At 45.5% G+C, this 13,219-nt stretch overlaps 1 protein-coding gene across 2 annotated transcripts in view; it reads left to right on the top strand.

Moving 5' to 3' along the window:
- Positions 1 to 5,192: 5,192 nt before the first annotated feature.
- Positions 5,193 to 13,219, top strand: part of RUNX1 (RUNX family transcription factor 1) — a 171,180-nt gene continuing 163,153 nt past the window's right edge. Inside the window, exons 1-2 of one of the 2 annotated variants that reach the window (XM_065676913.1) lie at positions 5,193 to 5,337; positions 5,525 to 5,638. In XM_065676913.1, coding sequence (XP_065532985.1) covers positions 5,584 to 5,638 — 55 coding nt within the window. In that variant the 5' untranslated portion in view covers positions 5,193 to 5,337; positions 5,525 to 5,583. The remainder of the gene's footprint in view (positions 5,338 to 5,524; positions 5,639 to 13,219) is intronic. The other variant, XM_065676912.1, reaches the window with a different exon arrangement.

Here is a 13,219-nt window from a genome sequence, read left to right as displayed (position 1 = left end):
GCTGCCATTCAATAACATTTACTGTTGACACACGGCAAGAGTGTAGGTGGGAAGCTGATGTTTTTTCCTTTTAGAAAGCATGAAAACTTGAGGTTTCTTTCTGACATGGCTGGATAGAGGGAGAATCATGCAGGTGTTGGAAGCCTGAAGCCTTCACTTTGGCTTCCAGAAAAGCAAGAAGCAAAGGAGAGTGTTGAGACAAAATATAAATTATGTACTGAGCAAAATACACAGGCAGCTTCTAAATTTCTCTCAGTTTCCTCTCTGCAAGATCTGTGCCAGGAGTCCTAGCGTGCAAAGTTCTGACAGGGGGAACGTGGGTGATGCTTATTTTGAGTACTTTGGAGTTGGTGAGAGGGTGCTGTGAAGAGCAGCATGGTGTGCCTTGGCTGAATAGGGCCTTTACCCAAACTGAAGTGCTCAAGGTTTGGAATTGCCCTTCCATGCCAATCTCAAGGAGATTTTTTGTCCTCTCAGTGTGAGCATTTGCTTTCCTTTATTCTTGCTCTGACTCGTGGAATAGACAAGTAGATGTAAGAGAACGTCATTCTCCTTGTATTCCGCTCTGGCTTGCCTCTTGTCCATCCTGCCTGTGCTTGAACCCAACCTGCTTTGTCTGAGTGAGGCCAGGCCCACCACACATTTCAGTTTGTGAAGTCAAGGCTTTGCTTGTTATAGAGAAGAGCAAGGGAGTGCATCTAATATGCAGATTATGCCCCAGGGTCAAACACATCCTGCTGCATTGAGATGTACGGTGTCTGTCTGGAAGATCTTGTAGGATTAAAGCCAGTCTAAACTGAAAAGAGGGTGAAAACTGAGAGGCTGCTATCAGTGGAGGGAAGGAAGCCATTGTTTATGTACAGCCGGTCACTTGTAGGGCAGATGGAGAGACTATGCACCTCCCTATATTGTTGTGTCAGACCTCAAACTGTAAACCTGACCTCCGAACACCTCCTGGGAGCAGCCAAAATAATCCCTAAATCATTCTGGTTTGGACCTCTCAGTAGCCTGTGGGATTTTGCAGCCTGCAGGGTGGCTGGCCTCCGGGGCATACCTTGGTGGGGTCAGGTCACTACTGTGCTCTGAGAGGGGAAAAAGTCAGTTTAGATGTAGAGACCAATAAATCTTAACTCTCAAAGCTTTCCCTGTGTTAATTTATAGTTCAGGCTGGTGAGACCTGAAGTATTTGCTCTTTACAAAACGGACTTCTGCTGAGGGTTTGAGGGAAGGAGTGATGATGGGCTTTTTCCAAATTTCGGCAACCTCGTGAGACTCCAAATGGGATCCGTTGACCAAGACTTCAGAGTATGTACATGCCTGGTGTCAGGGCTTGTTTACTGGAGGTCATGTTCCAGCCAACAGCCCCAGACAACAGGGCCATGCTCTGCAGTACTAATGCAGCAAATACAGTACACCTAAATCCTACCCCATACATCAAATTAAACATTACTGGCATGATAATTTGATCTTTCCATTGTCTGATCACTTGTTGATTTGTTTCACAATGTGTCAGCTTTATGACCTAAAACAGATATTACTCCCTGAAAGTTAATCATTATCTTACACTTATTCATTAGAAAGCAGAGGATGCGTGACCAGTGACATGAGGTTTCTAAGGGCCTCTATAGGACAGCTTTTAAAGAAAAGTGAGAGTGGCAGTAATGGTGACACACCTCACATCGCAACATTTGGATGCCCTCCTTGGGGCATGAATTGTGAAATGATCCAGCTTATTCCTCTCCTCTGAATAATGCCAGCTATGCTAACAGTACATTTGACATAGATTTATTGTAAGCCTGCAGGAACAGCTGATGTGCACCCAGCATAAAATGGTACTGTGAGCATTGCCAGCAGCCCTTGCCCACTTTTTTAGGATTCATGGCTTTGCTGTGTGTAGCAGTGGCCTGGGAGAAGAATCGTCCATCATCCTGCTTGAGTGTAGCTCTGACCCACATAGTACTGTCCTTTCCTTGAAAATTCAAGATGGTTAGACCTTAATAAAGCATATTCCTGTGCACTATTTACAGCTGACTGTTGGCAGATGACTGACTGGAATCGCAAGCTACATGTCGAAACACTCAGGCTTTTCTCTTGCATCATCTGCCCTAGCTATGAGATGACAAAACCAGCCCAACTGTTGCTTGTTGCATAGCATAGCTATGCTCTGGCCTTCATGGCAGATGACTGAGGTGAAGGTATTAACATAGCTGACATTCGCAGCGCGCTGGCACGCTGCACTGCCCAGTGCTGCCCAGAACATTGTGGATACTCATGGCACATGCTCTAGCTGTGGGGGTGTCCGTCCCAGCCCTGGCAGCTCTCCTGCCTGTTGAGTATTAGAAAAAAGAAATCAAATTCATCATAAATAGTGATTTAAGGGCTCTGATTGGTGCTGCCTTTGGAAGCAGACAGGGACTAGGGCTCCTGCAGGAAGGCTCTTTTTACCTGATGCTAATACTGCCACAGCAGTGAGCTTGCCCAATTGCACCCCTGCAGCAGCCTTGTTCCTCGCACTTTCTGAAATACATTCCTGTTGGCCTCATCTCAAACATCTGATGTAATTTTAAATCTTCATAATACATCCTGCCTCTGGGACAGAGCAAATATATAGCCACAGGCAACTCAGCAAATTACGTATCTTTTCTGTGTCCCTGATTTAAAAATCTGTTTTTCATATAGTGATGGATCTGTGAGGTGTCCTTGCCCATTGGCGGGGGGGGGGGGGGGTGGTGGAACTAGGTGATCTTAAGGTCCTTTCTAACACTAACCATTCTATGATTCTATGAAATCTGGGAGCCTGTCTTACACTCAGGTGAATGTGCCCTAAAGTCTTCATTCTGCTCTCTGAGCAGCTAAGTTAAGCTTGTACAATTAGGTTTCTGGGACAGTTGCAATCAGTTTATGGGGCACCTGAGAAAGTAAAGCTGAAACTAGCTTATGTGCTGGATGCACGTACAACAGGTTGCTTGACTTCCAGCTGCGTCGTACCTTGTGGCGCAACGTAACCAGGTAGGGATAAGCAGAGCCAACAACTACTCCCACCTCGGCCACACGCGGGTAGGTCGCTGTATCACTTAGACTCCAAACCTGGCCCTCTTTGGGGCTTTCTGCCTTCCAAAGGTGCTCCTCTGCCGGGGCTGCAGGCTCGTCCTGCCGGGCCGAGCTCCCTCTGCCGGCCCTAGCCCAGCAGCGCCCGGGGGCACGCATCCCCCTGGGCACTGCTTGGCAGCCCGGTGCTCTACCGGAGCATCCAGGCTCCCACGCAAGCGCCCTACGGGAGTCAGCGTTGCTGTCAGGTTTCATCTTTGACGGATGCTTGTTGAATTCTTTACACGGGAGCGGAAGGAGTCCAGCGCTGGGGGCGGGGAGAGGTTTATCCCAGACCAGCCAAAAAGCTGGTCTGGTTGTGGTAGGCTCTGAAAGAACCTGTAGGGAAAAAAGCCAAGCTTTGAGTTATCCGCCTGATTCAAGTGCAGCAGGGGTTTGAGCCAGGCTCATCACAAGATAGCAAAGTGTCCTAACCTTCCTGTACTTGCTGCTGAGAATTGATCTGTTATTTTCTGGAAGATAGCTCGGGAAAATTTCCCGATTTCCTAGGTAATACATGTCACTAGACCTGTCGCATCCTTCTGCACCATGAGAAGCTTCTGTTTCAGCAGACTGACTTTTCCTAAGGAAAACCTACTGCACCCCCACACACAGCTCCACACTAACCCTAAAAGCAAGCCAGGATGCCCAGATAGATTGCATTTGCACTAGAAATGTAGTCTGTGTGAGGAAAAGTCATTCTACCTCCATCGCCGGAATAGGCAGAAAAATCCAAGTGCATTAAGCACCTAATCTGGTCTGGGTATCCCTGCTCCTCAGTGCGGGAGGTGCTTCTGCAGAACCGCACAGAAGTCTGGCATCAGTCTGTGCCCGCAGTACCTGTGTGCCAGGGGGGTTGACTGTGAGCTCCTTGCGGGAGGAGCCATGTGTTGTTACGTATTGGTGCTCCACCTACCAGTATTTTTGATGGTATTGCAAAAACGGCTTGCTGTTCTTCCAAAGGAGCTCCTTCACCCTGGTGCTCACCCAGAGGGTGCAGGGGAAGTCTTGCTTGGCTTCAGCCCCACTGTCGGTGAAGTCCTTTTATCACCACGTGTTTCTTGGCAAAGGATTCATGGGTTTCAGGGTGCTGAACCCCGGGTTGTACAGGTGTGAGGCGCCCCGTGCTTTGCAGCGAGGTGGAAAAGGGCTGCTCCTCGCTGTTCAGGACAGAGGAAAAGGAGACAAAAGGTGGCACAGCAGCCACTTCTCTATGCTGTAGTAAGTGACTTTTCTCCCCTCTTTTTGCATTGTCACAGCCGGAGCCAGAACTGCCAATTGATTATTAGGTTTAGGAACTTTTTTTTTTTACTCTTATTTTTGATTCTTTTGGAAGGGAGAAGGAAATAGAATCATTTTGGTCAGGACAGACTTGTTATCTCCTGGCAAGACACTGAGCTAAATCTTGAGGATTTTACTCAGGTTTTCTCATGGGTAGGGATCCTTCTGATGGGAACAGGAGCTGTGCTGAAGAAATACTACTGAATTTGACCTTATGGAATTAACTAACAAACCTTTCCTGTGGACTTAAGAGACGAGTGACCTTCAAGCACACCTTAACAGGTGTCACCACAAAGGCTCAAAATAATGTTGGTTGTTTTCTTTTTCTCCACTAACAGTTTATTTTTCTATTTTATTCTATTCTTTTTTAATAAACTTCTTCACAGTGTTCCTTCCCCAGCCAGTGGTCCTTCCTACAGCTGATTCCTGGTGTTTTACAGGACTAGCTGCACATCCTGCCTGAGCAGCACACTAATGCTCGGGCTTGGATTACTATTGAATAAGCAGCAATGAAATCTCTATCAAAATAATCAGTAGTTCCAAAAACCACACGCAACAAAACAAGGGGAGTCGAACTAACTCAGCAAGACCATTCGTAGCATCAGGGGCGGTGAGTCACTCTGCTTCTCCCTCCCTCAGCAGACGGCACTGGTGCCTCGCGCAGCCCCAGGGAGGGCAGGTGGAGTGGGTAGGGCATGACTTCAGAAAGCTAAAAAAAAAGGAAAGAAAGAAAAAGAAAGTCGACATCACTCGGGTCACGTGACGCCAAGGGACCAATGGAGGCAGGTTCTGGAAAGGGGAACAGTTAAATTTGTAATTTTGGTTGTGTGAAACACTTCTTTGGGCCTCATAAACAACCACAGAACCACAAGTTGGGTACAGAGGCAGTCACACAAGAGCGGGTCCGGGATATTGGTCAGCAGGCAGGGCGAATCGTTTTGACTGCAAACCACAGGGTTTCGTAGAGTGGTAAGCATCATCAACCACAACCGATCCGCTACTTTTTTTTCTTTTTAAGAAACAATTTCAGAGTTCTTTTAGCAAAAGAACCTTATAATCTGCTTTGTGCTGCTCCTGAGGCACCGGGATAAAACAGAGCATGATGGCTGGGAGGAGGGTGGTAGCAATGACCGTTCTTCGATTTTCACTCCCCAAGGTAGAAGAAATCATATATTCCTTCACTGTAAAGAGAGAGTGAGTTTTAAAGAGGAAACAATGGCTTCAAGCAACTTATTTGAGTCACTTCCTTCTTACCAGCACTTCTTGAGAGGTAAGTACCATTCAGGCTTTCTAAATATACTTTTTGCTTTCCCATACTTCAGAAAATGCATGTTTGGAGAGTATCTGGGGACATTCTTGTAGTACATGATTTTTCCCACTTCAGTTTTCTTTGAGGCACTCTCATCGAAGCTAATATCTGAGCTTTCAGGAATATCATCTCATTACTTATCAGTCCATTAAAGAGATTATAACAAGGACTCATTTAAGCTGTTCAAACGACCATTGCATGCTTGTGAATTTTCTCTTCATAAATCAAAATGTGCTAGAATAACTCACGAGCATTACTGCAGATACAAAAGCAGTAGCACAAGTCCCTTTTGATTCTTTTTGGCAGAATTAAGACTTTTTGAGCCACTGCCACGAAAAATGACAGCCAACAGCATACAACACATATTACAGGCTGAAGCACCGGGAGCAAGTAGCAAGCTGGTGCATACAGCCAGCAGAGCGTGATACTGTTTCATTTATGCTAGACCATCAGCCTGGGTAAAGGCATGTGCACAGGGGAGAAGTCAGGAAAAGCTTAGAAACCTGCTTAAAGTTAGCTGCAACTCACGTGGCTCAGGAAAAGGAGCAGTGTGGATAAACTCAGAGATCCTGTTGATGCCACGCAGGTCTCAGATGGCTGCAAATTATCGGCAGAAGCCACCCTTAGAGAAACGAAGCAGTCCTGTAAGTGCTGAGAGGGGGATTAAAGGGCTTCACCCAGCAGTATGACTTTTTCACCAGTGATCAAGAGCACTCAGAGACTCCTTCTAACGTTCTCACAACCCCCCGTGGAGCTAATGATTTAGTCATGGGTTATTCAGACAAGTAAGCCAGCGACTGGCACGAGAAACTTCTCCGCTTCCTCGTAACTGCCTTCCTAAATAGCTCATGCTACAGCTGAACTTTTCCCCTTTCCACGCAAGCCCTCTGACCGCTCAAGCCCTTTTTGCAGCAGGGCTGTTCCTGCGCGGATGACAAGGCACACAAAGCCCGTCGCAGACCGCTCATCAAGCCTGGCCGGGTGCTGCCAGAGAGCAGCACTTCATAACTCTTTATAGTTACAGACTACAGCTTCCCGGCCTCGCTGGCGGTGTCGGTGTGAGTCATGAGTTATTCGTATTAATAAGCGGGCTGGGGAATGCGGAAGGCTCATCCCAGCTGCTGTGTCACAAGAAGCAGCAGCTCCGCCGGCACCCTGCCGCTCCTGCAGATCAGCGCTCTCCGAAAGGGACGCGAGCGCAGGGCAGCCTGCCGAAATGCTAGCTGCTCTCCAGCCTTGCATCGGTTCTTCACACACATACACACACACACACACCCCATGTCAAAAGTTCCTCTCCATCGGTCTTTCCTGGCACCGGCGGAGAGCGGAATCGCAGCGAGCTGCGTGAGTCACTGAGCCTCGCAGCACCTTCTAGCCTGGGCAGGGGAGATGCTGCAGGCTGAGCAAGAAGTGGCTAACTGCTCTGCAGCACTTGCAGCTGACGTTTCCTCAGCACCCCTACGAGCAAAGGAAGCAATACTGCTAGAATAACAAGAAGGATCTTCCTGCATTTAGTCAGCCTTTTTTTTTTTTTTTTTGCTTTTTGCTTTTTCGCCTCTTTTTTTTTTTAGCTCACCCAACTGTTTACTGTTTAATCTGTAGCACAGGAAGGCTTGCTGAGGAAATTTTGTGCTTCTGATAAAAGAACAAGAGTGAACCTCATGGGGCAGTGCTTGCAGCGAGTGCCAGGGCACAGCCAGTCCATGGGATGAGATGGGATGGGGATGGCAGAGACTGTATTGCAGGCAGGAGTCTAGAGAGCCTGAGAGCAGCTGGTTGGAGAGCAAGGGTGGATTTGTCCAGAAAAGGAGGAGTTTCATTAAAGCTGGTTAATCCAGCAAGTGATTTAGCTCAGCAATCCAGAATGGGTTTTATCCTCCCTATTACTGTTCTCATTTTTGTTGCTGATATTACAGTGGCGCCAGTATTTTGTGCTTCCTCGTGAACTAGGTTGGAATCTTGCTAGGCTAGAAGTCACACTAGTTACCTTAAGATATTCATCCAGTTTGGGCAATCCAGGTACAGATTCTGGTGCGTACCCAGCACAAGCAAGGCCAAACTCCCACTGTACAGCGGTAGAAAAGCTTGGGCAACAGTTCTTCAGCTGAGTTATGAAGTTAACATTTCATCATTGCAAAAGAATACTGTGTTTGAACGTGGAAGCTTGTGACGGTTTTCCAGCAGTTCCCTTTTTGCTCCTTTCTTTACTCAAATGAACTTCACACAGTTTCAAAATCCTGCGTGCAGCAAAAGTGATGCTCGGGCCTCAGAGCAAGAAAAATAAATCATCCCTAGGGCTGGTTGTTCTCCCCCCTGTTTCTCAATGGTGTTTACATAGACCAGTCATTCCGAAGGTCCCAAACTGCCTCTTCTTTTTTACCCGCCAAAATTTATTGCACTCTTTCTCTTAACTGAAATCGTGAAGTAAAGGGGAAAATAACAAGTTGTTTTCTGCCATGGATTTCGCTTTATCAGTCCATGCAGTTCTCCGAGAAGGAAATCCATAACTCTTTTTTAGCCTGATACTATGTGAAAATTGGGGAAAAAAGAGGGGAGTGGGGAAGCAGAACCATTGTTCCAGCCCCTGTGAGCAGTGACAGACATAGAAAGCCTGAGATATTAATTGAATGTGGTACACCACAAAGGATATGGCCCTTTTTCTATCACACCACACCAGGTCCTCACTTCTGCCACTAGGTAAAGAAATGAGGATTACACTGAAACCTCCAGCGGTGTGCTCTGCATGCTGAACACATTCAAACGTTTGATGACTCTGCTTTTAATGATGTCCTCATTTTCCTAATGGCCTCTCTCAGTCTAAAGTCTCAGCTTGGTGTTAGGACTATGGGGTAGGGCCATTTGTAACTGTCTTGCTGCAGTGCAGCCTGCAGAAAAACATAGCTTCATCTCTTTCTCAAATCTAGGACTGCATCAACAAGGCAGTAGTTTGAGCTTTTATTCTGGCAAGATTCATAGTATAAAGATGGTTTTGCTGGTTTTATTGAGAGCTCATGTGTATTGTCCGGCTCAACACAGTGATACCTGTTGGGCAGGGGGACCAAAATGGGACCTGTTTAAACATTAAAAAATACTGTATTAAACAGTAAATACACAGTTTTTAAAGGGTGTCTAGATAGCTACATAATATTGCCTCACCCTATAACTTCTTTTAACTTACTAAGGACATTAGACTACCTTGTAAGGTTCCCTAATAATTTTGCCTACGAAGGAAGACAGAATAACAAATCTATCTGCAGGGTTTTATGGAGCTCTAAATAGCACGAAACATAACATTTTCCAGAAGGGCACTTTTTCCTCATTTTTCCTTTTGCTGAGAGGTCTAAATTATTTCAGTATGCAAAGAAGATTACTCTTGGTTTTGCTTTTGTTGTATTTTTTATTAATTAATCATGGCAATGAAGGCTTGTAGTGCAATTTTGTTGGTTTCTTATCAAATGGAAAGGAACTCTGGTGGAGCACTTTTACAATATGGAAAAATACACTGTGCCTACTTTCTTCTTAGTTCCAATGTGCAAAGTAGTGCCCAGCCTCACTGTGGGTTTCTTCCTTTGCAAATGCTAAATAAAACTGTAGCAAGACGCTCTTCCTGCTCTGAAGGGCTTCTTTCCCTGGACCCGTGGACACCCATACCTAAGGTTCAGAGCCATTGAAAGCACTCACTAAAAGCTTCTGATTGAAACTTAGTGGCTCTGACTTGCCTTATGATGGGATTTACATTGGTAGGAGCCTAAAATCCCTGGTGCTGCATGTGAGCACAATCGTATACTAGAAGTAACTCAGCCAAAGACACATTTCTCTGGGAGACGCACAGTACCTAACACTGCCATGTACTTTCATTTGCTCACCAAGTAGAAGAAAACTATCTTTTCACAATAACATAAACTCCATTGTCGCCGTGTAGGGGTGAGAGAAAGTTTTCTGGCACTTTTGCAGACTGCCTGAACTGTAGTAAAGAGTTAATTTGCATCAGCATTATAAAATACTAACTGTAGCTTGCAAATAGGAAATTGAACTAAAGCTCATAGAAACCTTGGCTTACTAGGAGAAAACAAAATTGCACAATGTCTGATTTACACAGCCTTCTCTCTGAGCCTTTTTCTTTCATTGAAAAGTCTTGAGGAACATTATGCGACCTGAACACAGGAATTCCTGTGAAGCAAGGGGTAAAGTTTCCGACAGAGATGAATACCCTGCTTTGGTAAGATCAAGAGATTTTACCCTAGGCCAAAATATTATACTGGGTGTTTAACCAGTCATACTTAACATAGTGATGTTGTAATGACAGTCTGAGCAAAGACTTAAGGTTATGGCTGGCTTGCAGATCCCCCGGACTGTCTTGCCCTTTATCATATGGCCATTAATAAGAGATTGTTGGATGGCAACTCTGCCTTGGACCATGTTTTACCACAACAGCCAAACTCCAGCTCTGAGGTAGCTCTCTATTCAGAAATAGAAGTATCTTCCCCACTCAACCAGTGTATGCAATATGAATAGAAAATAAACTGCATTTTTTCATGACTAGAAGGTAATCATGGTTTAGTTTGACTGCTAAGGCATGACCCCAAACGAACAGTCTGCTTATCTTCAAATGCATGTGAATGATAGTGATATTGGCAAGTTTATGAAAGTAATTTATGAACTGTGGAAGAATTTTACTTCAGAACACAGAATGAGTATCGGCATCATCTTGCTATTCAAGAGGGGAGAGTCTATAGCTAAACCAAGAGTGGCAAAGCAATTAATGTCCTTGGATTTAGAAACAGACATATTTGCTTTTAAAAGCTAAGCAGAAGCTATCCTAAGGAAACAGCAAGTGCATTTCTCTGTAAAACTATGAGGTTGTTCCACCAACAGAAGCAGCTCATCCAGATTTGACACCCTGCCACATGCAAAAGGGATGCACTGGGTCCCAGTGGTCTCAGCTGCACATGCCAGGAGGACTGGCCAGGTGAGGTAGCATAAGGTCCTCTTGTGCAGTCACAGAGAGCAAGAATGAAACACAGAGTGGGCTTGGGCAGTACAGATCTAGCAGTGCCAGCATTAGGGCAAGAAAGAAGTAGTTCTAGCTTTGGGTAAGAGGACGGATGAAGGCTGGCTGGAAAGGGACTACCTGCTCTCTGAATGCAAACCCAGCTTGGCATCTCTGTCTTCCCTGTGCCAGCACAGGCTTCCTGAATGCTGGGCGTGAGCTGGGTGTGTGGTGTTTCAGGTAGAGTGGCTACCATGAGCATCATGCTGTGCACAGAGACAAGACACTCCAGCTTCATGAGGGAGCTCAAGACAGGCCCCCTTCACTGCAGGGCGTGAGCCTGCATGCGCCTGTCAGATTTTCTGTGTTCCTCAAGACTGCACTGTTCAAGGATGTGTTTGCTGAGAATTTATTCAATTTTTATGTATTTACTTGTGGTTTCTATTTGCTTGGGTTTCTTCCCTAAAACAACTTGTATAGTCAGCTCACCCTTTCACTCCTATCGTTTTCTCTGTGTTTAGTCAATGGGACAAGGTATGGTGGATTTTTTTTTAAACAGTGTGTGATTACAGACTAGAACACATTGCCATAAAATACATCGAATCCAAGAGTTTAGCAGGATCTTTAAAACACCTGGGTCTGTATATACATAACAGTTCATTATTTTGTACCAGCCATGTAAAGAAAAAAGAAGGTTTGGAAGGGTAAAGTTCTCCCTTGGTCTCTCACTGCCATATTTCACAGCACAAACCGATCTCTGTTAAAGCTTGGAAAGAAAGCTTCCCGTGTAAGCATGTCTGTCATCTGCAAAGTGAATTGTGTCTTCCTCCATGACATCTGGCCGCAGAGACAGACCACTGGCTAGGTGAATCACTAGTCTGAGAGAAGGACAAGAAAACATTACACTGCCTCATTACCTCTTCTGTCATCTTAAGAGAATGGATAATATTTGTATAGACTTGAGTCAGCTTTCCAAATAGCAGATGAATAGTAGGAATATCTCCTCTCTGAAGTGTATTAATGAACTGTAACGGGGCTGACAACAGCAGTGGTGTTTGGAGCAGGAGAGCACCTACAGAGGTCTACAGTACATTGGTGAAGTCCATACATGCATCAGTGTATTCACAGTGAATGCAAGACGCGTCATTCTTGCTGCCAGCAGAAAAGAAGCTAGAAATTCTATATACAGATTCCCAGTGTAATCAGCTTTCAAAAGAAATGCCTTTGCTTCCACTTAGGTCCCAGCGAAGAAAGCCCTGGGCTTATGACAAAGATACATTTTAGTCCAAAAAATAAAATTCTCTATAAAGGTGTATTCAGACAACTGAATTTCACAAAAAAACCCTCCCAAGTGTATAGAAGAGCTGACTGTGAAAGCAGGGAAGCAGGAAGTGATGGTAGCTGCTACCTGGTAGAGTTTCCAGTTCATCCTTAATACTGTTTGCAGGGCTCATCCCTTCTGCTTGCGAGTGAAACTCTGTGAAATTAGGTAGTTTCACTTCACGAAGACCTCTAAGAACATTTTCTCTGGCTTTGATCTATCTGTTGGTTTTAGTTTGGTTTTTGGTTGGAGTTGTGTTTTTTTTTACCCAGCCTATGCTTTTTGTTTCTGGTTCCAGAAGCAGACCAAGACAGGGGCTTGGGGCTTTTTCTTTTGCCTTCTGAGTATTTTGACATGCAATGTGTTTTCTTCTGTCTGGTTTCACACTGAAGTTGTGATTTTGAGATATGCTCAGAAGCTGCCCCAAGGTTTTGACTGTAAGTTGAAAGGCTTACCTCTCTTACTGCATTTTTTGTGAGTGCAGTGCAAGGGGACATGAAACCTGACAAGTTTTATGTGATTTGCTACAAACATTTCACTTGGCTGTACTTAAGGAAAGCCCTGCAATCATGTCAAATCAGCAACATCAGAAGGCATTGACCCAGTCCTTCAAGTGCCTTTTTGTGGTCTTTAAAAGATGACCTTTTGCGAAATACCTGATGTGTTCGGGGCAAAGTGGCACAGCGAGGGGCCCAGCATCTGTTTCCTTTGTACCAAATGTCTTGCACCTTCTCAGGCCCAGCACCACCTGCCTCTCTCACGAGTCCGTTTTCTAGCTGGCTTTATGGCATATATCTGTGTCAGACGTGTGCCTCGGAAGTATCGTGGCATTTACAGAAGCCTTGAAGAGGCACCAAAGGATGTCAAGCTCCATAAGCATTGCTAAAGCATCCTACAGTTGCCTCTTTGGCAAAGGCAAGCACTGCGAGCTTGCTGAGGGCGTGTTAGAGTTGAGTGTCACAGCCTCTGCAGTGGGCAGACCAACCTTCTTTTCTGTCAGTGTTTGGGTATCTATTTATACTTGCTGCAGTATCAAAGGGTAGTAGAAGGCATGCTAGCACAGCAAAGAGAAGGCTTTCATCTGTCTAGCAAGGATAACATAGATGCAATCGCATGGGTGTAAGTTACCACCACCCAACCCCTGGTAGACGTCGGTACACACCATGGTGGTGAGCGGGGGTGGAAGACATAGCTCTGGGTTTTCACGACTGCTGTTATACTGGCTGGGTAG

Source organism: Lathamus discolor, chromosome 4 (assembly GCF_037157495.1).
Source record: "Lathamus discolor isolate bLatDis1 chromosome 4, bLatDis1.hap1, whole genome shotgun sequence".
Taxonomy (NCBI): Eukaryota; Metazoa; Chordata; class Aves; order Psittaciformes; family Psittacidae; genus Lathamus; species Lathamus discolor.
This window is presented reverse-complemented; position numbering and strand designations above follow the sequence as displayed.